Genomic DNA, 27712 nt, shown 5'->3' with positions numbered 1-27712 from the left:
CTCCCTGGTCTGATGGCCGCCCATAACCCACTGTGAGAGACTATGTAAATTCTTAACGGCGCCAAATTTTCAAATGTTTATGCGCTTTTTTTGTCTAGAGTTTAGTCTTGTGTAGCTGATTGCTATCTATTTAGTTGTGTTGTCTATCTTTCCACAAGCAGTTCCTGTTATGGGGCATTTCATTTTGCATCACTCCCTGTTTATTATGTATATAAGCTGAATTCCACATGTACAACCAACAGAACTGTCCCTGTATAAAGAGTAAGTGAGCTGTTAGCGACAGTACTGGATAATAATAGATGGATAAAACATTCTCATGTTCCGACTGTTTAGTGTTGGAGTGTTTTAATAGGCTTTAACCTGAATTCACCTGGTGATCTTCTTAATGTGAAGAGTTCTTCGTAAACAAACAGACCTGGAGCTGTTGAGTAAGTTTTAGTTGGTCAGACATTCTTTTTAATTTTCAGTTTTTTATTGGTTAACAACTATGTAACTTAGTTTTTGTTTAGCGTTTAAAAGGTACAGATGGATCCCAAAAGTCAAGGTTGATATATATCACAAATGTTGTTATTAGACTACATTTATGGTCTATAACATTGGGATCCCATGGAAATCATAATTTAAGTCAGTGGTAATAAAGAATTTGTGTGTGTATGGGGGGGGGGGGCTTGCTGGTAGCTTGTAGCGTGCCTGCTCCTCCACATGGAATTCATTACATCTCTGTGGGATGTTTATTTTCTCTATTAATCCCTGTTCCTCTATTATCAAGAGCTCCATCAAAACTGCCCCAAACTACTGCCCTGCAGGCGAGCTGGCATTCGCACAAACACACACAGTCTCACACACTTACACTGACTTATGCACTTATAAACGAACGACACATTTGCTGAGACATTAGTCCAGCTCATCTGTCTTTTTAACTTTTCTCCTCTGGCTCTGTGTTTGTCAGTCTCTCTTTTCTGCCACTTTTTCTGCTCACTGTGGTGTGTTACTGCTCAGCGAAAGGAAAGATTTAAGATTTGATTGCATGGTTGAACGTGCCTTCAGGACCTCGTAACATCAGCGTGTTGTGATGATGTCTAGAACAACTGTGAACTTTATATTGGCGTTCTTAATTGTTTAGTGTACACAGAAGCAAATTCTTTCCCCAGATGAAAGGAGTCCGTGCAACCTGTAGCATGTGTCTTCCATTTACTGCCAGCGGTTTTGACCTTTCAACAAATTGGTCTATGTGTTTTGATGTGTGTGATTTGTATTTTCACCGCTATAGAGGCCACAGTATCCCCACAAAAACATATAACATAAAAATGCGGTCGCTTGAAAAGGGGCCACTTCCAGATCGGATAAGAAAGAGTCACTTTTAGGGTGAGATTTAGACTATGATTGGTGATTAGGATTTAAGATGGTTGGCAGGATTAGAGGTTAGGTTTTCACTGGAAGCCAACAGCATTTCATCAAACATCCTTGTAAGCACTAAAGTGTCTTTGTCTCCTTGTAGGCTACTCGTGCCACGCTGACAGCTCACTGTTCGTCGCTGGGTGACTCTCTGAGGAAGGAAAATGAGCTGGCTCTGATCATCGATGGTCAGACACTGAAATATGCGCTGTCCTTCGAGCTCCGCCAGGCCTTCCTCGACTTGGCATTGTCCTGCAAGGCTGTCATCTGCTGCCGGTAGGGAAGATTCATTAATTACACATACACATACAAAAGCAAACTTTTGGGTTTATTACAGGGTGTCTGCACAGGTCTGGAAAGTTTGGAAAAGTATGGAATTCTTAGTTGGCAAAATAGAATTAAGTGCTTTACCTTGTTAGCTTTCAAATCATCTTTTGTGCTGATATTTCAGTTTTCAATCTGATAATGCCTGGAGGATATCAATCAAAATCTATCCACAGAGCAGCAAATGGAATCATTCAAAACGAAAAGGAAGTTGCAATTTGTCTTGGTCATCTCAGATGAAATTTCATTCTGTTAAAACAGAATGTGGAAAAATAGGACAGAGTTTTCTAAATCGGCGGGGCATGAAAGTTAAAAACCCTATGAAAAAACGCGCACAAACTTTGTAAAAAAAAATGACAATGTGGACAAAGTTTACATCTTGTGACCAATTAAAAAAAGTCAAACAAATCTGTCTGCAAGAAGTCTAGACAAGGACTGGAATTTTAATCTGTCAGGAGGACAAGACATTTTTACAGAGACACAGCATCATTGTGCCGTTGTGGGAAAACCCCTATATCCAAAGAAAAAGAAGAGGTTATACTGAAATTTGAAAGGTACCAAAAGGATTTTGTAAATGCAGCATTTTGACCTACGGTCCTTGTTAGATAAACCCTTGTTTGCTAGCAGCGTTTTGTCCTGCAACTATACTAAACTGGGGATAGATGTGTAAACTATCCACCTTTTATAAAAAAAAAAAAAACAAACACCTGCATGTTAAAAGACGAAAATATACCTGCACACTGCTTTCGTTACCAGTTTTATTATCGCAGCACAGACATGACTGTGGTTTGACCAAGAAAGGTCTCCTTCAGGTAAAGGTAAAGCTTTGTTTTATAAAGACACATTAGGTAACATCATGAAATGAATCTCGTTAAATGCCAACATGCCTATTTAAAAGTCTAACTTGAGTGTTGGCAGGAGAAGGTGGGTGAGAGTGGGTTTCATTGGGTTTTAAATCCCTAAACTGCTCCTTTTTTTTAATAAAGTAACTGTCTGGGAGAATCTGTCTGAGAAAAAACGCACACAAACACTTCCAAAGATCCATTGTGTCTCACCACAGACAGATTATTCTCACTCTGTTATGTACATGAAAGAGAGAGAGCAAGAGAGAAATTGTGAGTGTGTGCGTCCACGCACAGGCCTGCATACCTGCATGTGCATGTGTTTGTAAAGGTTGCCGGTTGCCCACGGTCAGCAAATGAATGAGGATGATAAAAGGCTGTCCCGCTCCACAGCAGGAGTAATGTAATACACTACAGTTGCATGGAAATGTCAAAGTCATGACTCACTTAGTGCTGGTACCCCAGGACTGGGTACCGGTGCACACGGCATTGCCATTATACATTTCCATTGATACAAAGTGCACTCTGTTCATAGAATGTTTACTGCGTGTTCCCTTTTTTGGTCATGTTCCACTCAGCGCCAGCTGTGATGTTTAATAAAAGAGTTTCCACTCATCGTTTGTGTGTGTGCGCGTGTGTGCATGTGTGTGTGCTGCCAGGAGGGAAGTAATTGACTCTCTTGCATATCCAGCCCATATCCGGACTCAGGTCTCACAGGCCTTGCAAACAGCCTCCAGCTTCCTTTCCTCTATCCTTCACTCCATCCCTCTCTCCATGCACCTCTTTCCCTCCGTTTCTCTATCTCTCCCTACCCTGGTTAGAGCTTGGTACCAAACATCAATTCTGTTTTTTCATGCAGACTAAAATGTGCCCATAGAATCATGTGAAGTGTTGAAAGTGGGCATCCGACGTCTGGTCAGATGAATCATTAGTTCCAGCTTTGAATCAAAATTTTACCAGTTTTAGAGCCTGTGCAGAAATTTAGCGGATTTACCCAGTTTATTCTTGTACAGCTGCTTGTGTTTAGACATTATCATCATTTGAGAAACGTGTTTCCTTTTTTAAATAAAAGAGGGCTCTCATAGAAAAAAATGTCTATATTTAGAATCGGAAAAGAATTAGAAAAAACATATTGACTTGACTCTGGCAGATATTGGTATTTTGCACTGTAAGTTCTCAGCTCTTTTGGGCATGTGACCTCTTAATGCAAAGCAATATCTCATAAGTTGAACTCTGAGCACTTGAGAGAAGGAGAGGAGCTTCTCAGAATCTTTAATTTCTATAATTATTGGAGTCCTCATGACATGAATTTACAGAGGGTAGAAAGGTTTTCTTCTTGTAGAATTAGTTTTGTATTGGTTCCTTCCCCAGTAATCATCTCAAAATGCTTTAGATTTATCTTGCGACCCCTTGGGAGGTCCCGACCCCCATGCTGGGAGCCAGTGCTTTAGGTGTCTCCTGTAATGAGTGTGTTTGCACATCTAGGGCACTGTACTGATAATAATGTGCCTCTCCATAATGAGCTATAGCTTCAAATTTTAAGTATTAAGGTGTCTGTGAGATAATGTCTCATCTGCTGTTTGTGCGTGATGGTTCACAGTTTGGGAATGTGTGCGTGTGTGGGTGTGTGTCTTGTTGGGCGGCGGGGTCGAGTGCACTCGTACGCATGGGTTCCTGACTTCACTGTGCGTTTGTTTACAGGAGGACTTAGCGGCTGCTTATTTTCTGCTCAGTTCCACCGTGGAGAGCACCGGGAGCCTTTCATCTCTCCACTGCCACTTTACACAATCCCAGACACTGTTAGCAGTGTTTAGAGGAAAGGTAGAGCGAGACAGAGAGAGATAAAGAGAGATTTGTGGTCAGAGGCCGAGAGACGCACAGGCAGACACGCTCACACACACTTCAGATGCAGAAACAGGAAAAACAAAGAGCAGAGGTTGATCCCATCCTTCAGCTACAACTTCAGAGGCCAAGGCTCTCTGAGGTTTTCCCCCTGGAAATATCCTCTGGTGTGTGGCGTGGGAGCAGGGGCCGGAGGTGTATATGTGTGTGTGTGTGTCTGTGCATGTGTGTGTAAATTTGTGTGTTTTTGCACACACCAATGTATGAATGTTAAGCAGACCACCCAGCTCTGTGATTTCAGTCTGACCGGGACATGATCCTGCTTACATATTCATAGAAGATAGACCATCTTTATAACCTGTGGGCTCCGGTCGGATGTGTGTGCGTGCGTGCGTGCGTACATGCGTGTGTGTATGAGGGGTCACACATCTGCTCATAATTTCATTTTGTCAAATCTTTATCGGAGCATCATATTGTATGCAATGGCTGATGCAGCTGCACATAATTTAATTTTGCAATATCGTTATTGGAACATTGACAAATATGGTTGAGACTGGGAGCTAAACCTTAGAGCTGTACCTGATACACACACACACACACACACACACAGAAACGGTCATTGTGAAAGTGACTCCTCCTCTTTCTAGGAACCGTTTGAAGTATTGGCCACACTTTAGGTGGATAGCCCACCGTTGATACTCATATTACTATCACCTAATACATCACTGAGGCTCAAGTAATTACTGTAATCACGGGAATGTAATATAAATATTTAATATGTGGATTTGGGTTAATCTTTATAAATGCAGCAAATAGGTAACAGCGGCACATTGTTGAGTATCTACTTTCTGCTACCACATAGTTAACTGTTAAAGCTACAGTAGGGGACTTTGAAGAGAAGAACCCGAACACACATTAAAAAAAAATCTGTTTCCTTCTGTTCCTTCCTGTTCTTTCATTGAAAACACACATTTAATCTATTGTAAATTATACTAAGAACATTTGCCACTAACATTTCTGTCACTCGTGCTGCTCATGAGCCACTGCAGTTGCAAGTCCTGTACTGCCTGAAATATAAGTTCTTTTGTCGTGCAAGTTTAATCCCAGTTCCAGTATCAGTTTTCTCCTACGTCTCCTCCTTTGTAGATGTACTCGTTTTCACTGTACAGGTTGCAGTTAGTGAGAGCAAGACTCACTCAACCTGCACGCATGTGAATGACAGTGAACTGGCAGCAGGAACGCCTCCTCATTCAAAGCATGTTTTGGAAACAGAGATGAAGACAAATTCAATCTTAGTCCCTGGATCCAGAATGCGGCATTTAAGAATGTAAACACCATGTGTGGCTGGATTTTTTCTCACACATCTTTCTAAGATCACTACCTGTTACCAGTTAAGCTTGATCGTTCCTTGATATATCTCACTAAAAGGAGCCAGTTTTCCAAAGCTGAATTATGAACTATACAAATAAAAAGCTAGATATAAATGAACATAAATAGCAGGGTAATATAAATGTCTTGGTTTGGCAAAATAGAAACCACTCTTTCTTATGTTACTGCCACACAAAAATAGCAATGTGATCCTATCAGAATCTCCAGAGGAGCTACTAAATGGACTTTGTGTTACTATTTCCAAGGTGAAAAATGAACTTGTCAACTTTTAAGCCACCATGGAGAAGTCCTTGAAGTACTCTGGGAAAAAAAAAAAAGTTTTTCTGACAACTGGGCAAGAAATACAGGATTAATGGGAAAAACCACATCCAAAACCACTTCATTAAAACCAAACAGAAAACCAAGACAGGAGAGGGAGCGGCATGGGGTGGAGGCCGTCACAGATGCAACACATGACTCCATACAATGAAAAAAAAAACAACATCCATAGTACTTAAGAAAATGCAGGATAACACCTCACCATCGTCTCTCAGTGGCCCCTGAGGGGAAGCGTCTGTAATTGAGCCTCCCTGGGTCCTCCATTGTCAGTGCAGACACAGAACCGGTTATAGACAGAGGATCAGTGATACAGGTCAAGAGGGTGGAGTACCACTGGAAGCTCCCTCAACACAAACACACTCTGAGGCATACTCAGACGTATGCAGGCATGCAGACACGCAGACACAGACATATATGAACACATCAAACGTGAGCTACGCAGAGTCTTATTAGCAGAACAGTGAATCATTGTTTCTTTAAGACCTGGTGAAGAGCAGTAAACAGAGCCGTGCCAGCCTCTCATCCATCTCTTTCTTCTTTCCCTTTCAACTGTTTCCCACTCATAGTTTCCCAGGCTTTATTCCCTCTTTCCTAATGGCTGTTTTTTCGTCCCTCTATCTCTAAATTTATTTCTTCTCTTCTTTCTTTCTTACAGTATTCTCTAATTTTCCTGTATCTCCACCTTCATCCCCTGAAACGCACAGCTGTACACATTTAATATGAACCGTCTCCGTCTATCTCTTCTTGCTTTTTCTTCAGAGTGTCTCCGCTGCAGAAGTCAGAGATTGTGGATATGGTGAAGAAGCATGTGAAGGCCATCACGCTGGCGATAGGCGACGGCGCGAATGACGTGGGCATGATACAGACGGCTCACGTTGGAGTGGGGATCAGCGGCAACGAGGGCATGCAGGCCACCAACTCTTCTGACTACTCCATAGCACAGGTGGGGGGTGCAGGCATCGCATGGAGACACACAGAAGACAGAAGTCATTCATGCATTGTTAGAGTCATACAGATATGTTAGAGGCTTTATAGGGACATAGATATTGGATCCATGTTTGGCTGCCTTTAGGCAAGACACTGAATCCTTATCTGCTCACTGTTCAGCTGATCCTGATCTTTGACCTTCCTTCGGGGGGGGGGGGCAACTGAAAGGAGAATTTACTTACAGGGGTCACTCAAGTATCATGTTTTCAATGCAAACACGCAGCTCTTCGCAAGTGTTTATATTCTTAGACTAACAGAAAGTCTGCAAGCAAATGCATGTTTGTCCTGCTCAGCTTGGTGGGAGATTTTCACTATTTTCAGACATTTGATGCACTAAACTAAAACACACTTATTTGTTATTTATCGTCCACGTAGAACACAGTGACAGCTCAGTGGAAATGTGAGTGGGATGAAATGCAACCAGAGGGGTCTCCTAACTAAACAGGAGTCTTGTCTTTTCTGAGTCTGTCTCTCACACAAATACACTCCGTCACTTTCACCCTTTGAGTTGTTTATCACACTGCCCCTGGGCGTCTTGCACAACTCGTCTTTATCAGTGAGCCTCGACTCTCTCTCCTCTCCCAGTAACATTCTTGACATCTTCTGTTTTCTGCTAGTTCTCCTACCTAGAGAAGCTGCTATTGGTCCATGGGGCGTGGAGCTACAACCGTGTCACCAAGTGCATCCTCTACTGTTTCTATAAGAATGTGGTCCTCTACATTATAGAGGTAAGAGCTTTGCCACCACACCCTGTCACACACACAGTTACATTAACAGAGACGTTTTGCAGCTGTTTGTCGACATGGCTGACAGTGATGGACGAGGTGCCCTTCTGGTGTCTGCTTTCTGTCCCTTTTGCACACACACATATACACACACTTGCATAGAAAAAAACGTGTGTTTAGATCAGCAGCGACGAGACCTTGGCTCCAGGGGTCGACCGCTTTGTGTGCATGTTTGTGTGTGTGTGTGATGAAGGGGCACACCACAGTCCTGGCCTGCCTGTTATGAGGGGTATTTGTCAGCTGTGCTCCACCCCCTCTCACCCTCTGTCTGACATTAAGGATGCCAGCAGGTGCAGGTCCTCTTGGGAGCTGCAGCTTGTAGCCTACTGTCCCACTCACAACACCATTCTGTGCCTCTGTGTGTGTGTGTGTGTGTGTGTGTGTATTTATGTGTGGTTTCCATGATTATCTCACATGATTGGCTTCCTGCAGAGCGCTGTAGGCCAAAGGTTAGAGACTGTCTCTGTCCACTTAGTGGAGACAGAATAAGGGGGATGGGTGTGTGTGTGTGTGTTTGAGTGAGTGTTTTTTTGTGTATCTGACCTCACCCCCAGGCTGTATGCTCCACTGTGTGCCCCAGGAATGCCACAACTCCCACCAGCGGCCCCAAACATTTTCTCTATCTGCTCTCAGATCAGCCTGTGTCTGCTCCATGGCTCTGTGTGTGTGTGTGTGTATATGAACAAGGCGTTAATGAAGGTCTCCCCTGAGCCACAGTCACATTTAGGCACTGTGTTTCGGTAAATTAACTTCTATAAAGTCAGGCAGTGGTTTCAGGGCCAGCCACAACTCGAGTGAGGAATGCTTTTAAAACTTCATGCCAAATGACTTAATGGAGCCACAGGAAGTGCAGCTTCTATACTGACATATTTTATATTCAAAAATCCATATGGCATTGCCAGATGAATCATGATACGTCGGAATAATTTCTATAAACAAATGGGACCGTCGTCTGCTTCTGCCTCTATCTCAGCCAGCTAGTCAGCGAGTTCCAGCATTTTCCAAAACTAGAACCACAATTCCTGTAAACGCTGCTGCTTTCTGATGCAGGGCTGATAGCTGCTTCTTTTACTCAAAGTGTTCCCCGATGAGGATGAAATGAATTTCCCCTTAAGCTTCTATGGGTCGTTGAGAAAGAAAATCTGAAAGCTGTAGCTCTGTTTGTGCTCACAGCGACTTCTGTTTTTTTTGTACTTGTATTAAAGCATCACTGTGTGGGTTTTTTCAAACTTAGAAAGGACTGAGACATCCTGTCAGGTACCAGAATCTTACATAATGAAGGTGAACTAATCAAAATTACTGAACAAGTGAGTACATGTGACCAACAGTGAGTAGGGTTTCTGTTTTCTTCGCGCATTAACATTTATACGTTTTTCTTTTTTATGTGTAATGTGAACAGAGACTTTAAATTTGGCCATCTCTGCCCACTGTTTCCACTATCAGTACCTCCCTAAGGCAGATTTACCCTCCACTATTGTTCCTCTCATCCCCTCTCATCCCTCTCTTTGTGTCCCAGCTCTGGTTTGCCTTTGTGAACGGGTTCTCGGGCCAGATCCTTTTTGAGCGCTGGTGTATAGGCCTCTACAACGTGGTGAGTATCCTCCCCCACTCCCTCTCAAACCGTCTCACTCTTTTCCATTTCTCCGTTCTATCTCTCAGGCTCACCCCCCACCCCCCCACCCCCCCACCCCTCCCTGTTTTACTTAGTTGATGTTAATTGCCCTCTCTTGCTTTCCACCTATCTCTCAATCAATCTCACTCTGTTTTGTCTTCTTATCGCTACCCTTTCTGCATGCCGGAGACATTTGTATGCATATGTGTGAGAGTGTGTTTCTAAGTGTTTTGGTGACTGCTGTGTGTGCTAATACGTCTGACTGCAGAGGCCCTCGGGCTCCCCATTTTTAAAAGATTATGGAATTCCTTTTAGTCTGATCTGAACTTTGATTGTCCAGCTCGTGGAAGTGTACGTGTATGTGTACACACGCTGCTCTGTCATCACGTGAATTAATGGCTGCATGTGTGTCTTGTGTGTGATCCAGATATTTACTGCACTGCCTCCGTTCACTCTGGGGATATTCGACAGGCCGTGCAGCCAGCAGAACATGCTCAGGTTCCCGCAGCTCTACCGAATCACCCAGAATGCTGAGGGCTTCAACACCAAGGTACATGAGCACACATTTTCAGTCTGCATTTGCCTACGCACACAAACAAACGCGCAAACCACGTGCTGCATCTGAAATCAAAGCTAAATCTGTCACTTTTTGCACCCTGCATTCAACTCGTCACACCTTGTGGCTCGTCTGTGGGATTGACGAGTGATGCCTGCTGTTAGTTTGGGACGCCGGCGAGTAAACAAGAGTGGCATGGAGACTGGGATGTTTCCATGGCAACCCCTAATGAGATTCATAGGGCCAGAATAAGGAAGTCTTTCATTTTAGAGGGTACACCAGCAACCCAGCCTACTGTATATGTGTGTATGTGTGTGTGTGTGTGTGTACAGTACAGGAGGGCTTTTTTGATGGCAAGAACACAGTGAAGTTGTGTGCTACTGTGAGGAATTGCTGTTTTTGTATGTTTTTATGTGTGTGGGAGTGTGGGGGCATAAATGTGCTTTGGCATTAGTTTGCACTGACTTGTTTTCTACTCTTTTCTCCCCGCTCTCTCTTTCTCTCTCTGCCTTTCAGGTGTTCTGGGGACACTGTATCAATGCACTGATTCATTCAATTATTCTCTTTTGGTTTCCGCTCAAAATGTTAGATCACGGTAAGTGACCCGCCAAAGTAATTCCTTTACATTCCCATGATTGTAGATGGTAACACCTTGTCATGAGGCATCTGTGTGCGTGTTCCCCACAGACTCTCCCTTCAGTAACGGTCAGGGAAATGACTACCTGTTTGCAGGAAACATGGTCTACACAGTAAGTATCTTCCTTGCTTTTCTGTGTGTGTTTTTGTTTGCATCATGTTTTTATTTCTGTGTCTTTTTGCATACAGATGTGTTCATATTTTTGCATCTGCACAGTATTTTGTGTACACACCAGGACTGTGCAGCTTCCTAAGAGCTATTACGAGTCTCCAGTCAATCTTGTCTCGTCTAGCCGGTCTGTCTCCTCTCTTCTTCATCCATCTCTTCTCTCTGTTCACTCCTCCATCTCACAGTCTCGCCATCCTTTCACTCCCTACAGTCTCATGAGAATTTCAGTGGTGTTTATTTGTTGTGTTGTGCGTGTGTAGACTACAGGGGGTTGTGGGGGTCCTGAGTATTTTTGCAGACATTGCAGAGTTTATTATATGACATTAACGTTTATTATCTGCACAGTCGCCAGTGAGCTAATCCTCTTTCTCTGTGTTTTTATTTGCCTTCCTTCTCCCCTTTGTGTGTGTGTGTCTAGTATGTGGTAGTTACAGTGTGTCTGAAAGCTGGAATGGAGACCACCGCTTGGACCAGGGTAGGAACATTAACATACTCTAATATGCCACACCACATGTGCTGTATTTTACTGAACCGTCGATAAATAAAGAGGAGGAGGGGGCCCACTCTGTAAGGATCTCAGTGTGAGGATTTCATATAACCTGGTCTAAATGCTTCATAGTCAGGAAAGATTTGGGAAAAGATGTGGCTTACCTTGATCTTGTGGCAGAGGTTTGAGGTTTCTCAAACTGCAGTTGCTTGCACTCACGTGGAGCTGCAAAATTATTTTTTTTCCACTTCCCCTGTGCAACATTTCAAACTTACCCACTGATAATAAAACTTGGAAAAAAAAATTGAACAGATGAAACTTGTAAGGTATGAATGGATGTCATTACAGCTCAGACGAAGCACAGCAAAGGAGAAAAACAGATCAGAAAACAGTGAGATTACCATCTGTTAGATGGAATACTAAATACACAGACATAAGAGCGAAACAGATTTAATTTAACATACTTAATATACTTCCTCTCAAAGAGTACTCCCAAGTCATGAGAAGTATTTTTACACTCGTCTATATGGTTACTATCAAAAGTTGACATTATATAGGTTATTGAACATACTGTTAGGCAGGCTTTCTGTAGACAGGTTACAGACACTCAAGGATTTGGGACCCACAGTGTCATAGTTTTTTTTATGTACTGAAATTGTCACCACTGAAATTTAAAAAAAAAAACTTCCAGTAAACCATTAAAATCACGTTTTAAAGGTAAATTTGTATGAGCAACATGTTTCTTAGCTAGCCGACATGGAGCATGGAATTCCAGCAAGAAATGGCAGCTGCTGGCAGTGATAATGCTGAATGCAGATGCCTGCAGAGTGTATTAGTAATTTTTCTTCAGTGAAATAGTTTATAGTATTATGTTTTAAACATGGAAACATCTGATCTGCAGATAATAAAACAAAACTAAGAATCTGACTGAACATTTGAGAAACACTTTGTGCTTTGCGGTCAGGTCAGCAGTATGTTTGTAGAGTTCAAAACGACAGTTACTCGGGTCCTGACATGATTTGGCTCACTGCTACTGCAAAAAGAGAGAGAGATTGGCAGGATGGACAGAAGAGCGCTGACACCTTTGTCCGTTCAGCTGTCCACACAACAGCCTGGCAGTAATGAAGCAGGGTCCCGCTGGAATTCACACAGTGTCCACTTACACCAGATCACAGAGAGCAGGATGAAGACGGGGGAAGGAGGGAGGGAAAGGTTGTCTATATTCGGATCAGGTGTATGTAAACTATTTGACCTCACACTGTCTCTCTTTTCTGTCTCTTAATCTCCATCCTCTCCTGCTCTCCTCCCTGCCTTTGGCTCTTCTTCTTCTTCTTTCTGTCCCTATTTCTTTCTTTTGTAGTTTTCCCACCTGGCGGTATGGGGAAGCATGGTGCTCTGGATGGTCTTCTTCGCTGTCTACTCAGCCATCTGGCCCACCATCCCCATCGCCCCCGACATGCTGGGCCAGGCAAGTCCACTCTCTGTAAACATGTGTCACTCATTTCAGTAACAGGGGGTGATAGGGGTTAAAATAGCCTTACCCTCTACATCTCTTTTTCTGCAACCTCCATCACCTGCCCCTCCCGTCTTCTTAGTTGCCAATACATGGCGCCTTTGAGACTCACCTCTTGGGTGTTCCACGTCGGCACTGCTGGGACCCCGGGGGAGATTTATACCCCTCCAGCCCCTCTCACCAAGCTTCCCGCACCTGCTGCATGTCACCCGAGCCCCAGTCTTTTACTGCCCTCTGTGGAGGTGTTGACTCAAGAGGGTGGGCTGCTGCTGTTGCTGCCGGTGGTGATGAGGGTCCAGTGGGGGTGAGGGAAGCGTACATGGGGATCCCTTGATTGAGAGACTCATTTTAGAGTTTGGGGTTAAAGGCGGGGGGTTGAGGTGGGCTGCCCCACTGAGTGGGTAAGGGAAGGGAATAGGGCCGTCTCAGCTCCCCTCAGCCCATTAATTCAATTTGTGTCAGAAATCAGGAATGCGGTCAAATATCTCTGCAGCTGCTCAGTCTAACTGGGGAATGGTCAGAGACACTCAACCAAAACCCCCCATCATCCCCCTAACTACCCTATTACCTCTCTTATTTCCTGCTCTTGCTATCTATATTTCCATGTGTCCATGGGGGACCCAGGTTATGGAAGAGAGCTGTATATTTCGTCTCAGAATAACTGTGTAAATTTGTGCACGTCAGAATTAATGTGCTGTGTGTGTCCAGGTATGTGTGATTTGTGTTGATTGGAAAGTGTGGGAGACCAGCAGTCTGTTTCTATGGACATAGCAAAGCAGAGAAAATCAATGAGCATGCTTCCATCCTCACAGAGTATTAAGAGCGTGTGATATACTGTGTGTCCAAAGAAGAACGGTGTGCCTCTGTGAGTAGGTGTTTGTCACAAACAGAAAGACATAGAGTGTCTGTGAGTCCAGTTGGATCGTCTGCGCTGTGGTTGTGATTCCAGCTGCTGCAGGGGATATTTTATAATGGTTTTCCGATTCATTTTCCCTGTTGTCTTTTCCTCTGGGAACCAAATGGCCTCTGTATCTCTGGATCCCAACACAGGACACAGGAAATACATGATATGGGCAATAAAGTAGTAGAAGTTAAGGACGTCACGGTGCATAAAGTGTATGCGACTGTTGACTTAGAGGTTCACGCCTAGAGACAAAGAGTTAGGCTTGTGAAACACCGCAGACTTTTGCAGATAACCGAAGGGGAGATATTGGGTAATAAAGAGAAAACGAAGGGATTTATAGGAACAGGCGAGGACAAGCAACAGAAGATAGAGTCACTAATAATGAAAAGAAGTTGTGAAAGAGTGAGATTGGAGGGAACCACAGGAGAAAGAGATGTGTGGGAGTAATAGGCAGCGAGAGAGACAGACGGACAAATTGAGACAGTGGTTAGATGCATGATTAATCCTTGGAGACAGACTGAGGATGAGGGTCAGAGGTCAGTGAGGCTGGCTGCAGCTGGACCGCAGAAACAGGTAGGGGGGATCTGAAGTTATTTGCTAGCATTTTTATCTTTTGGCATCATAGAAGCATTGAATTTCAGCTGTGGGAATACTGTGCTGAATCCAGTTTGTGGTGTAGATGCGGGGTGTGAGAAAGCTGTTAAATATGTTTCGCTAACATTAGGGCCATTCGACTTTGGCTAACTCTGATTCTTTATGCTCTGTACGGCTTTCACTGTGCTTTGTCTCAAATTTCTCTCTGCCTTTACCATGTGTTTCTCTGCGCTCGCTGCAGAGAAAAATGACTTAATACTCAATTTGAATTAATATAGGAGCCAAATAAATAGAGCCTGTGTGTTGTCATTGCAGGCTGGCAGGGTGATGCAGTGCTGGCACTTCTGGTTGGGCCTGGTCCTGGTGCCTACCGCGTGTTTACTCAAAGACTTTGCTTGGACGGCGTAAGTAGAACACATTTAATGTAAATACATAGGAAATCCATACAGAGACTATTTAACTTAACTGAAGCGTTTACATAACCCATACTGAGTCTGTGTCAACACTTACGCACGCTTTATGTTATGAATCACATGTGTCTGCAAAGTAAAACACTCAGACTTTCCTTCATGGGTCTGATGAGCGTATTCCTGCTTCGCAGCACTCGTCGCACTTTGAGGAAGTCTCTTCTAGAGGAGGTGCAGGAGCTGGAGGCTCGGGCCGTCGACCCAGGGGCAGCTGTACTTAGGGATGCCAGCGGGCGCAGGTATATAAAATACTCTCCAAAGCATCATGGGATCCCACTTACATTCATATCCAGTTTTATTGTGTCATCAACTTTTATTTGATTTATTTTACGATTTTGAAAATGATGACTTTATCCAAATGTTATTAAAGTAAAATGACCGCAGACAGTTCCATTTCCATTATTATTTATGTCATCACTCCATGTACATGTACAGGTTTGGTATATAGGTAATATGTTTTTGTGTGTATGAAATAAACGGTATATTTCTAATTCCCCCGTGGCACCGTTCATAGGGCCGAAGCCAAGGCTGAGGTCCCGTAGAGCCAGAGCTGTCACAAGCTCACAGAGGTAGTTTCTGGGTTTGCACTGTCCCACTGTGTGAACTGTGACCTCGAATGACCTGTGTGTCCCACTGCAAGCTGCTTTGGAGTGACTCTCTCCTGTTAACTGAGTTCACACCTCCCTCCCTCTATTCATCTTTTAATCACTCGTTCCCCTTTGTCCTCATTATCATTTTAAAATGTCTTATTTCTCTTCTCATGTCCATTTTTTTCCCCATTCCTCTTTCTGGATCACTTCATAGGTGGACCAATTTGAACTGCTGTACAGACCTGGTGTGTTTACTGGATTTGCCCATAGTATCTCTTGCTGTGACTTAGCCTTGTGTGCGTGCTGTCACTAGAGATGTGTTAGAACTGACTGCATTGTTTACTTCTTGGGGGAAATGTAGAGGTTTGACCATTTGCTTGCAGGTGGCAAGTAACTACCGTGTAGTGTTTCCATGTTATTTTCCTTTATGTTTCAACTCCACTACATTTCAAAGGGAAATCATTTTTACTCCACTACCTTTATTTGACCGCTTTAGTTTTACGTTTTACATCGCAGGTTCAGAGTTCAAACACAAGACATGACCCAAGTACTTTTTTCCACCACTGTTTCTTGTAAAGTTACAAAGAGCTGTATAATACTCTGATATTATGACTTGCCGTAAAAATGACTCAGATCTGTGAGTCAGATGTGAGGAAAGACAAGCTGCTTTCTCAGAGCAGCTTTGGTTCTAGAAAGGAGCTGAAGAGGCCTGAGGTATGTTTTCAGGTTGAGGAGGGAAGAGTGGATAACCACAGTGCTCCTCCTGACCCTTCCACAGGGCCCCGTCCTGGACTGACCCTGCATTTGAAACCAGGATCCTTGGGCCTTCTCCATTTAGAATAAGAGAAGTAAAAGTAAGGGTGGGCAGTGAGGCAATGGAGCAAAATGGAAAAAGAGCACATCTGTGTTTGTAGTTCGTGGGGAGGTCCTGGGGTAGGCAGGGGATCGGGGTGGAAAGGTAGAGTGCAGGAGTATCTCGAGGGAAGAGTTCAAACGGAGCACATCCTTGGACCGTTTTGAATCAGAAGGTAGCCAGAGTGAAACATCACAGGGGGGAGAAAGGACAACTTGAGTCGTACTGAGGCAAGAGCCTTTCGTTTATTTGTCCAGCCACCATTTAGTCTTTTATCATTCGCTCAGCGCACACATCTATCTAACAGACATCATTTCTTTTGGCCAAAGACTGCTTGAACAAACTTCAGAGCCCCTTGTGTTTTTGATTCTTTTTTTTCACACTCCAGTGAAGGTTCCCAACAGTCACAGAGTTAAGAATTTCCTAACTGCTTGCTCCAAACTTTAACCTTGGGAAGGCTGATTCTTTTTTCCCCATAACTGTTTCATTTGATTGTCATCACCCCTGTGTTATTGCCTGGGAAACCCCTCTTGTGTGGATTTAATGCTAAGTTGGCAGATAAGATGAAACTGGCAAAAGACAACTTCCTGACATGGCAATCAGTGATACAAGTGTCAAGTTTACACCCAGTGCCTTTGTCTAATGACTTTAATGGCTGCAATGATGGTGATGAGACTGGAGAGAACTATACAAACTTATTAAGTGTGTGTGCATGCGTGCATTTGTGCGCAATATCTGGAAAGGCTTAGTTATTTTTGGTCACGGGAGGAGAGGAGCCGTGACGGCGTGTGGTCTCAGAACAGAGGATCCAGTCTTCTTCTTGGAAAGGGGGGAGTTGAGAGGAGAGGAGAGAGGAGTGGGGAGCGAGGAATAGTTTACTATGGAAGTCCTGTTACGCTGCAGGCAGTTGGTGAATTACTGTTGGGTTAAATTGAATGTCAGAAGCAGTAAATATCAAATCCACCTCCTACCAACTTTCTGGTCTTAAGTCCACTTAGATTTTGTCGACTTATCGATTTGTGTGTTCCTACTGTATGTTGATCCCTGAGGGAGAAATTGACTTCTGCCTGGTGCACTGCAGTGTTTTGCTCAAGGACACCTGAAGGTTGAAGGGCTAGCTCCTTAATCACCATGCTGCCTTAGATGTGTGGATAGTTTCAGACACCAAGTACTGACAAAAAGCTAGGAATGTTCACACCGATTAAAAGATATTTCCCACGAGCTAGTAAAGGTGTTGTGTAGTCGTGTGAGTAGTGGAGAATCTCTCTCTCTCTCTCTCTCTCTCTCTCTCTCTCTCTCTCTCTCTCTCTCTCTCTCTCTCTCTCTCTCTCTCTCGTATAATTGCGTATTAACAAGTGGTTACGTGGGGTAACTGTTCTTTCTTTCCTTTCTCTGCAGTCTAAACGAACGAGCCCATCTGCTGACAAGAGTCTTTAGGAAAACACCTTCAAGTGTGGGACGCTCAAACTCGGTGCAGCAGACTGTGTCACGTGAGTGTCCTTTCCGAACACACATACTACAGTGCTGTCAAAGTCCTGCTCCAACACAAGGCTAACACAAGGCTGTCAAGGCTGATTTCTCATGCTTTGGTATAACCTTGGACTAATATGTATCTGAATTCTATTTTATTCTGGCAGTATCTTATTCTGCCAGTATAAATAGGATTCAGAAGAGGAAAGAAGAGCTTTATGCCGCTAATATTTGCAAATTCTGATTTGCTCCTGTTTGTTTGTGTACTCAGCTAAAACAAGATGTTTAATATCTGTGCCATTCATGGAGTGAATAGAGAGAGAAAGCAGTGCTATTCACTGTTTCTCCTGAAAATGCTGAGGGGGAATTGACTCCCTGTCTTCTGACAATATCTGACCAGAAACACATACACTTAGCGACCAGTGAAGTAGAAAGTAGCATCAACAGCATCCATCTTGTCTCTCTCTGCAGATGGCTACGCCTTCTCTCAGGAGGAGCACGGTGTGGTGTCCCAGTCCCAGGTAGTGCGCTCCTACGACACCACCCGCCAGCGCCCCAGCCTCTAGCCCCACCCCTGACCAAGGCTTTGGCTCACCGCTGCAGCGGTTGTCAAGGTGACAGCGGAGACAGACTTATGTGACACCCTCACGCTGGGTGACCGACCCCTGCTGTGGCCTTACTGGAACTATGACCTGACCCCTCGCCGTTGGGGCATGGGTGTCACGGTCAGGCGTGGAGGCCGTCGCTGGCGCATGGAGGACTGACTTGAGAGAAGGGACCAGGCCGAATATACGGAATAAACTTTCTTCTAACTCACACAAGCTGCACAGGCATGAGCAATCATATCCACGCACAGACATGACAAGTCAAACTCAGACTCCTACTCATATCTGTATACTCCTCTGACTGGGTTTGGGTCATGCCACTGTGTGTTAATGTTTTTGTATGTGTGTGTGTGTGTGTGCGCGCGTTCCAGTGCGTTTGGCGCTCCTGTGTTGGTGTGCATGTGTGTGTCGGTCTGCATGTGTTGGTGTGTTAGCTTCCACGGTTCCCTCTCATCTCGCTCTCGTGAGGTGGGTTTAGCTCGTCTGTCATCACATTCCGACGTGGCAGAGGAAGGGACGTCTAAATAAACACACACACACACACACATAAAAGTGCAGAGGAATTCCTTAAAAAGGGAGAGAGGGAAACATAAACTGAGGATTGCTGGGAGCCCTGCACCCCTACAGCTACAACTACAGCCCCCACTTCGTCCCATCGCAGCAACAAGCCTCACTGCCAAACACCACAGAGATGCTACTGAGGCAGAACGCTCGCCCTAAACTGGACCACCACCCTGCTGCAACCCCTCCTACCCCACTGGGACCTCCTCTTGCTTATCAGTTCCTTCATTTCTTCCTTCCTATCTCTCCATCTCCTTGCCACCCTGCAGCTTCCACGTCTCTCCTCCACTGCTGCACATCTCCTCGCCCTCCCAGTTAAAAAAAAAAAATCCACTTTGTCTTTTGTTCTTTTTTTTGATTCTGACCACTCCTGTGATTCCTGATGTCGTCTGTCAAGCATCGTCAGCTGACACAGAATCATCAAGCCTGGCATTAGCGCTTTCTTCTTCACTTCTTTTGGATTCCCACTCTTTACAGGACTGTTTTTTGTTTTTGTTTTTTTAATTAAAGTGAACATTAATATGTATGTGTTTATTTTTTTTCTCTTTTCATTAATGCCTGTTTTTGTACTCATGTCGAGATATGTCTTAGGGGGAATATTTTACTTGAACTAGAGCTAATAGGCATTCAGACAGAAGAGATTTCATCGAGACTCTCGCCTGGATCATGTGTTTTTCTGGCTCTGGGATTTGTCTGAATGTAGAGTCCACTGTCTGTGTGCTCTGTGTTGAGGACACTCTGGTTCAGGAATGCAAGACTAAAAGGGGTGGGAGAAGGGGGTTGTCCATCCGAGCCCTAATCATTAAATCTAATCAATCCATGGCCTGACAAAATGTCTCTGTCTGCTGACTGTAAGCTGTCTACTCATTCAATCAAGTGGGATTTTCTGAGTTAAACTGTGGCTACAGAGCAGTGGGAGGAGTTTGGTTTACATTTTATGCTTAAAATGTCAGAATCAAACCTCTCCCACGTTCACTGTCCAAGCTCAGGAGAGTTGGTGGAGATAGACCATTACCCGATTAATGCACACGCCAGCCCCTGGACACTGGAGTCCAACTGGAGATCCCTTTCCCACCCACCTTCCTGGATGTGGCCCAGCCCAAACCGACTACAGCTGCTCCAGTATGGAGAATCCATCGGGCCGCAGCAGAGCAGGAGCCAGAGAGCCATTTGTGCTTTTCAAATCCTCCCTAGTGACTCTCCAATGGCCCAGCCCGCTCCGCTTTCCACATTACTGTATCTGAGAATCTGGGAGAGCCTGCCAAAACGACACCTCCACAGTGTCAGGAGTTTTAAACTGTTCATTGTTGTGGTTTATTGTTCTTCCTCTCTGCGTGTCGACAGGTATTTCTTCTGTGCTCTGCGGGTGGTAGAGCTGTCTGTGAATGTGTGCAATTAGTGTTTCTAATAGCTTAAGGAAGAGAGTGTTTATGTTTCATAGGGATTAAGAATTTAAGGCAGTTCTGTGCAAACCCATTCACCACACAGGCTTGTTTTTTTGTTAACCAAGCCTTGTCTCCAGGTGTTGGTGTGTAAATATTACTCACTCAGAGGGGAAAGCAGCCACACACACAAAAAAAAAAATCCCTTCAGGGTTTTAAAACATAACACGTTGCTTGTTTAATATTTATGACAGTGATAAAATACTGAAACATAAGGTCTCAACAGGTTTAAAAGTTGTTTATTTTATTTTATTGTAATTTTTTTTTTTTTTTTTAGAATTCATATGAAAAGTGTCACTCCTGCATCATATTGCTGTGTTTCACAGAGGGGAGCAAACACATTGGACCAAATTTCATCCACCATTTTACAGATACTTTGTCACACACAAGCTGCCTAGTGTATCTTACAGACATTGTGCTTGGAGTACAGATGAGGTACACGGACATACTGGTTTCAGTACTACTGCATGGGGCATCTCAGGCTGCACACTCAATGGAGCAGCACATTCCTCAAGTTGCATATTACTGTTAATTGTGAGTTACCTGTGACCCAAGTGCACAACCGTACTCAGAACTCTTTTATTGTTTTTTTTTGTTTGTTTTTTTTTTTTAACAACTAATAACCGCCATTTCTGTGCCTTCCTCAAGTGGAAAATAATGACTCAAAGCTGCCCTGGAGCTGCCCATGCCCTCTACTAATGCACTGAACTGTGGGAGTGTTAAATACACACACACATGCGCACACACACACCTCTCACAGGAAAAAAGTGAAGGGGCATTTGGCAGAGTTTTGACTGTATAATTAACTCTGCAATCTTCAGAGAGCTGCCTCTCACTCCTTCTCTGTCACACACTCACACTACTCAGGAACATTAACTGCCAGCCTTGCATGAAACTTTTCTTTTGCGCCTGTGTGTTTCCGTTCAGGGCAGTTGGGGCAGATGTTTTTGTGTTTTTTTTTTTTTCTTTTTTGGGTGGCAGGAGGGAGGTTGTGTAGTAGGGTGGAGCGTCACAGTCTGTGTCTTGTGTTCACTTCATTAGAGTTTAAATGGTCTACAGGGAGATTGCAACTGCCTTTCACATCACACCACCTGCATTTCCCATTACACACAGTTCACTCACAGTTACTCATACGACCACATCCCCCCACACTTCGCGCACTCTCCCAAACTCACACACATACTGTACAAACATCTTTTCACATACTTTCTTTCCTCATACTTTCAACACAAACATATACTGTATTGTATAAACCACTCACAACCGCTGACAAGTGCAGATATGCACATGGCATAAACACAGCATGTGGTCATGACTTATTTTTTTTTTTTTTTTTTTTTTTGCTTGAATAGCCACTTTTCATACAGTGCACTGTTATAAATCATCCAGTCATCACTCATTCAAGCAGATACAAGCCAACAAACCTTTTCTCCACTCTCCCATACACATACATGCAAACACAAACACATGCACAGTCTTTATTTAAGCTGCAGGCTACAATTAGCTGTGCATTATCACCCATCTGGGCTGTGTAACTCTCCAATATGCAGTTTAATCTTTGCATCAAGACAGAAAATTGTTTATTCATCCATCTTACCCCATCATAGGCTGAGCTTAGCTCATTCCAGCTTGGCAAGAGATCATATGACACACTAAACAGACACACACCACACACAATAGTAGGGCAGGCCCTGCTGCCAGCAATGGCTTTATGAGTCCTTCATGTGAGTTTGACTCCCTGCCTTTTCTTTTTCCACTCTGGCAGCGTCCCCAAAAGGTCTCTGGCGCAGCCCTCACAGGTTACAAGTTAGTCTTCACAACAAAAAGAAAAAGTGGCAGAGTGGTCTGCATGTTGGCCCCTCATCACACTGTCACTGGAGGGTATTTCTGGTCACTGGTGACACTGGACCCTGCGGTGGGAGGAGGGCAGGGGGACTGGAGGGGTCTGTATCCTCCCTGGGTTGGGTCCAGGAAGGCTGGGGTAGGGGTCACAGGGTGAGCATAGCCGATGTACTGCGGGTGCAGGAACTGTCCCTGGTGAGGCATGATTTGAGTGGCCTGCTGGCAGTTGAGTACAGAGAAATTGGTGGGCATGTTGACAAAGACGCTGGCGTCAGGCGGCAGGCAGCAAGAGGCCTGAGCCCGCATGAGAGGAGGGGGAGCAGGGCGAGGAGCAGCGGGTGGGGCAGAGGAGCTGGATGAGGTGGCTGTGCTGGACTGGCGGGATGATGAGCCTCTGGACGTGCTGGCCATCATAGGGATGGTTTCCAAGAGGCGCCCGCTGCTGGCCCCGCCTCCCGTCGCACCTCCTGATGACAGTTCCTGTTTGGGTCGGAGGCAGCGGCAGCAGCACACGGCGACCACAGATCCCACCAGGATGAAAGCTACAAACACCGAGCCCACGATCAGGAAAGGCACATAGATGGGCACTATAGTGAGAGAGAAGAGAGAGAAGAAAATGCATTCACATTAAATAACAGCTAACACACCTGTTTTGACTTCTAAGTTGAACGTTAAACTTCAAAGCGATACCGCCTCACACACTCACAGGTCTTGCTTCCCTGCACAAGCAAAGCTCCTACATGTGAGTGGAGATTGGGTTAGACAGTTAAACAAAAGACTGAGCAGAGAGGAGTGTTTGGACTGGAGTGGAAGAATGAAAGGTACACTGGGATTGGATCCCCAGGGAGCCCGAGGCTCTCATTAGCAGTTATTAACTTTGTTTTGATCTGTTTTAATCCTGCGCACCCTGCTGTGTCGCCAGCCTCCTCGACCCTGCAGACCAGTGTGTGTGTGTGTGTGTGTGTGTGTGTGTGTGTATGTATGTATGTGTGTTTGCATGGGTGACATTCTTAAGCCGGGCTGCCAGCAGATATTTGTGACCCTTCTTTTTCTTCAGCTATTTACGGCCAAGCCTTTGAAAATAAGTTACTCAAGTCAAACTACAGTAGGCCCACTTGGCTTCTGCTTAAAGAAGGGTATTAAAGTTGACAGATTTAATGTAGCTGAATGTGAGGGCATTCAGCCCTTTAAATCAAAGCAGTGAGCCAGTTCCTTCTCACCGACCTTTTCTTTCTTTTCGCTTAAAACAGCAAATCAGACTCGCAACAAAATACTTGTTTAACTCACCATTCCACCGATCAGAGAGTCGTTTTCCAGGTCAAATAGAAGAGGTTTTATTAAACAGGTAAAAGTCTCGACATTTTTATATGAGAAGATCTCGATTTCAGTCTGTAAATTTGCTAAGCGAGCAGGAGATGCTCCAGCAACAACGCTGAAATGTGATCAACAATAACTTTCTTTTATAAATTCACATTGTTTTACGAACTTCACCTTTTCGCCAAAATAGGAAAGGCACAGAGCGAATGTATTTGGCAGAAACGGGGTGACAGGCAAGATGAGGTCACTCCTGAGGTGTTTTTCCTCAATCGTTCATTCCCATGCTCACTCACACAAACACCTTGCAAACACAATAACGAACATGTTACATTATAAGTGATTAGTTGTGTTTTATTGTTCCCACAGGGTGTACTTATTTTCCACTTTGAATGTGCCCATGTGTTATGAGGTGTAACTGTATGCCAGAGAGAAAGGTGGCAACTGGCTCCAGTTTCCCTTTGTCTCTGGGTTCTTTGAAATACATCCATACAGCCTTGAGAAACTTTTCAAAATGCTCATCAAAAGTAGAAGGGTATTAAAAGGATTACTGCATGAAACCTGTTAAGAGCTGGAGGACATTCATTGGCTGAGGCGTTAAGTCCGGGTGACAAAAGACACAGGCCAGCGGGAGAAGAGGCCGAGGCTGTGTGACATGAAACAAGCTAGGACCTTGACCCATTTCCCTTTGACAAGAAGCGGTGTCAACTTCAGAGGCTAATGTACCTCATAGCTACACACCTTCCAGTAAACAGGTTTTAACAGGAACTCTGTTATGGCAACACATATAAGTTACAAGAGCAGAAATGTCCCGGGGAGCCTTTCACTGCCCTCTTTTCCTGCACTTATATGGCCTCCACCTCAACATCTCTGTGGTTCCACTCCCTTTTTTTCTCTGCACGGCTGATGAGGATTAGTAATTGCAAAAACTTTCTTCTTGTGTTAGATCATCCCTTTCACTGTGGAGGTCTTTTCCAAAATGCAGTACAGTAAATCAGTGATGGAGGGGGGAAAAAAAGCACCATTTAAAGTTCTGCATGCATGAGTATTGGAAGAGGTGCTCAGATCCTCCAATACAACCATGTAAAAACAGTGGGTTACGAGCAAACATTTGCTACTTAGCAGCGCTAAACACAAAGTAGAACTGAGGCTGATGGGAATATCACTAGAGGACATTCAGTCATAAACCAAAGTACTGGACAAATTAATCTAGCGGCTCCCAAAAAGGAAAGGAGCCACTGATTTAATATTGATCAGTGCAATATCTTTTACAAGCATATAATTAATTTTTCTATGCAAGATGTTAATCAAACTTATTTTGCCATGTCCAACTATGATTTTCTTTTTATCTGCTGTACTCAGGCCTCTCTGGCAAAAGAATATCTTTCTCTCATTGAGACTTCCTGGTAACACTTTACAGCACAATATTTAAATGTAAAGCTGAACTATAAAGTGTCATAAAGGGAAAGAAAACCCAAAATTCAATCTGGTAACTTAAAACTGTCATCTTAAATTCAGCACCTGTCTATCTATTACAGTTTTTAAAAAAATGAATCGATTTCTTTGCTTCTTGCTATGTGTGATTTTCTGAGCACAGAAATCCCTTTTCGTGCACATGGTGGCTGAAACCCTCCTATTGTTCCCTGTCACTCCTCCACACCTGTTGCTGCAGTTGAGCTGTGGCAGCCATGCTGCAGTAACAGCAGCCCCCTCTCCCATAAGCCCTTGTTTTGGGCACAGTCTTTGTGGCTGGCTGGCTGGACTCTCCCTCGTCTCTCCCATGGTCCTTCTTTTGTTCCTCAGTACCATATGTTCCTTCATGTTGAGCACATTAATAATTTCCTGCCTGCTATCCATTGACATTACAGTGTGTATCTTTCCAGGATGATTAATAAGCTGCAAGCATATGAAAAATGAATGAAATGCACAAACTGAACTGGGCTGTGCATGAAAAAAAAAACACATTTCCTTTTACTTAGGGAGGAAAAAGCTGCTTTTCTTTAAGTTATTTTGACTGGAGGCCACTGACTGAAATGTATATACCTCTTCCTGCAATGATAAGGCATGATAGTCTTAGCAAATGATAGATTATAGCTGGAGGTCCAAAATACCCTCCGGAGAAAGATGGAAAAAAAGCCTGCGTTGTCTTTTTCTCTGATGTCCAGTTCATCTTTACGTCAAGATAGGATGCAGCTTTAAGGTAGACTAACATATAGGAATGAAAGCAATGATGAATGAGGGGCCAGGGTGGAGGAAGAAGTTTGTAGAGTCACCCAGTCCACCATATAAATTGGAGAACATGGGTTATATGTAGCCTTTTGGTAATGATGCTTCTCTTAAGTGTATTTTTATGTGTGTATATGTGTCTTGTTTAAGCAGCGCCCAGAGACACCAGTGCAGGGGGGTTACAGGAGCAGCTTGACGATGGGAACAGGACTCCACGAGCCTGGTAGGAAATGATACATAACGCGATTTGTGTGTTTTTTTTTTTTTTTATGAACAGAGCTGTCAGCACCTATGGTGAGCCACTGTCCAAGATCCGGTCAAGTCCAAACTTGATCCCCGTGGGGACTGCGTGATCTGAGCCCGGCCCCTCTTGCACTGTTACAGGCCAGAACAAACACGGCTATTTATAAAGTGCTGCAGCACGGCACAGTATGCCATTTGTGAGTGCAGTTAACTGGTTTTTGGAGGAGTCTGCTGTCTCCTGTGCAGCTGTCGTTGCCAGCCGGGACGAGCAGCAGATGAACCCCTTAACAGGGGGGTATACTGTGCGTCTGTGGGGTTTATGAGAGGAAGCTAAAGCTATAATAGGTCTGCAATTTACAATATCAAATTTAAGACATCCTGTGCATGGACATGGCGTCAACTCACTTAACGTTTTAATATGTGAAGTTGGTTTATAGATGACATTTTATTATATTTATGAAATCTGATTTAAAAACAAAGCTTTGGGTGAGACTAACAAACATTTTTAAGTGAATCACTCCACTGAAGTCAATTAGTTTGACTGCATTGTCTACAACATACCCAACAGGCTTTCTTTCTCATAAATCATAATGAATATTATGGGGATTATAGGCTTTTACTCTGACAGTCTCCATACTCGGAAACGACCCTCCAGCCCTTCATATTCAGGCCACCAGTTCATTAAATCACTTATTAAGTCTTATGTACATACATTTAAGCCTTGTTTTAAATAGTTTTTGCTTTTGACTTTTATTTGTTTATCTGTTGGAGTGATAATGATTATTAATATTTGCGGTAGAACCTGAAGTTGCAGCAGCTTAAGTTACGGGCTAATACCTGCACCGGAGTCCTTGTTCTCTTTGGTCTCTGTCCCGGGCTCCTGAGCCTGCCGGTCGTTGTCGCAGCTCCCCTGATCCAGCCGTGCGTCAGTGCTGGAGCAGCAGTAGCGCAGTTCGCATTTCCCGCAGCAGATGATCGCGTCCTCTCCGTCGATCTTCTCCGGGCACTGGAACCCTTCTTTCCACACTCCCTGGGAGTCGTGCCAGCCGTGGCAAAACTCCCCGCTAGCTTTCACGTCGATAATGACCAGGAGCAGAGTCACAATCACGGTGACAGACATCGGGAATCCTCCTCCCCACATCCTCGGCCAGGTGGCCCGCGGCCGCACGCTGGCTCACTGGAAGAGACAGCGAGGCTTTCACTCCCCGCGTCTAACCTGGTGAAGGGGGTGATACGGTTGATCACTGTGATAAAGGGAGCTGAGGGGATGAAGTGGGAGAGCAACAAACCACTTAGAAGCTGTCATTTGTTAGAGGAATTCCGTGCGTAATTCAGATCCAATGTCTCCAAAAAGTGACTTTCCAGCGTAGGTTATTATCCAATAATTGTTCAAACCACCTAGTTATGCTATTGAGGGCAAAACTGTCAGAAACTGTAAAGAACTGAACAGATTCCAGCTGTAAGCCTTCTGAGCTTTGGTAAATCCAACACTGACAGACTAATGGATCTCCTCTGGCACTGCGGCGAGGCTGCTCATGTCTCCTCCTGACTCTTCAAATGACTTTCCACAGGGATGCAAAGAAACCAACACTTGTAGCCTGACCCAGGGGCGCACAGCTGCTGTCGTTCCTGAGTCCCCTCACCGTGAGCCCCGTGCGTAAAGATAGTTTCTCTAACTTTTGTGGCGCGTTGTGCATTGTTGGGCGTCAGAAGTCAGTCAGCCGAGCCTGGGTCAGTCTAGCCAGA

General features: G+C 44.3%; 2 protein-coding genes across 4 annotated transcripts in view; one reads left to right on the top strand and one right to left on the bottom strand.

Moving 5' to 3' along the window:
• atp8a2 (ATPase phospholipid transporting 8A2) overlaps window positions 1-19732 on the top strand; it is a 46880-nt gene extending 27148 nt beyond the window's left edge. For all 3 annotated transcript variants that reach the window (XM_041065369.1, XM_041065368.1, XM_041065370.1), the window contains 13 exons: window positions 1499-1671; window positions 6870-7053; window positions 7715-7825; window positions 9399-9473; window positions 9922-10044; window positions 10567-10645; window positions 10738-10799; window positions 11274-11330; window positions 12703-12810; window positions 14669-14757; window positions 14955-15059; window positions 17662-17753; window positions 18205-19732. In XM_041065369.1, the coding sequence (XP_040921303.1) occupies window positions 1499-1671; window positions 6870-7053; window positions 7715-7825; window positions 9399-9473; window positions 9922-10044; window positions 10567-10645; window positions 10738-10799; window positions 11274-11330; window positions 12703-12810; window positions 14669-14757; window positions 14955-15059; window positions 17662-17753; window positions 18205-18299 (1353 nt within the window). In that variant the 3' untranslated portion in view covers window positions 18300-19732. The remainder of the gene's footprint in view (window positions 1-1498; window positions 1672-6869; window positions 7054-7714; window positions 7826-9398; window positions 9474-9921; window positions 10045-10566; window positions 10646-10737; window positions 10800-11273; window positions 11331-12702; window positions 12811-14668; window positions 14758-14954; window positions 15060-17661; window positions 17754-18204) is intronic.
• Window positions 19733-20591: 859 nt separating this feature from the next.
• LOC121200224 (protein shisa-2) lies at window positions 20592-27712 on the bottom strand. The gene is made up of 2 exons (XM_041065371.1): window positions 26804-27712; window positions 20592-22770 (listed from the first exon to the last, which is right to left on the bottom strand). The coding sequence occupies exons 1-2, from the start codon at window positions 27105-27107 to the stop codon at window positions 22205-22207; spliced, it is 870 nt and encodes a 289-aa protein (XP_040921305.1). The 5' UTR covers window positions 27108-27712; the 3' UTR covers window positions 20592-22204.

This window comes from Toxotes jaculatrix, chromosome 20, assembly GCF_017976425.1.
Source record: "Toxotes jaculatrix isolate fToxJac2 chromosome 20, fToxJac2.pri, whole genome shotgun sequence".
Classification (NCBI taxonomy): Eukaryota; Metazoa; Chordata; class Actinopteri; family Toxotidae; genus Toxotes; species Toxotes jaculatrix.
This window is presented reverse-complemented; position numbering and strand designations above follow the sequence as displayed.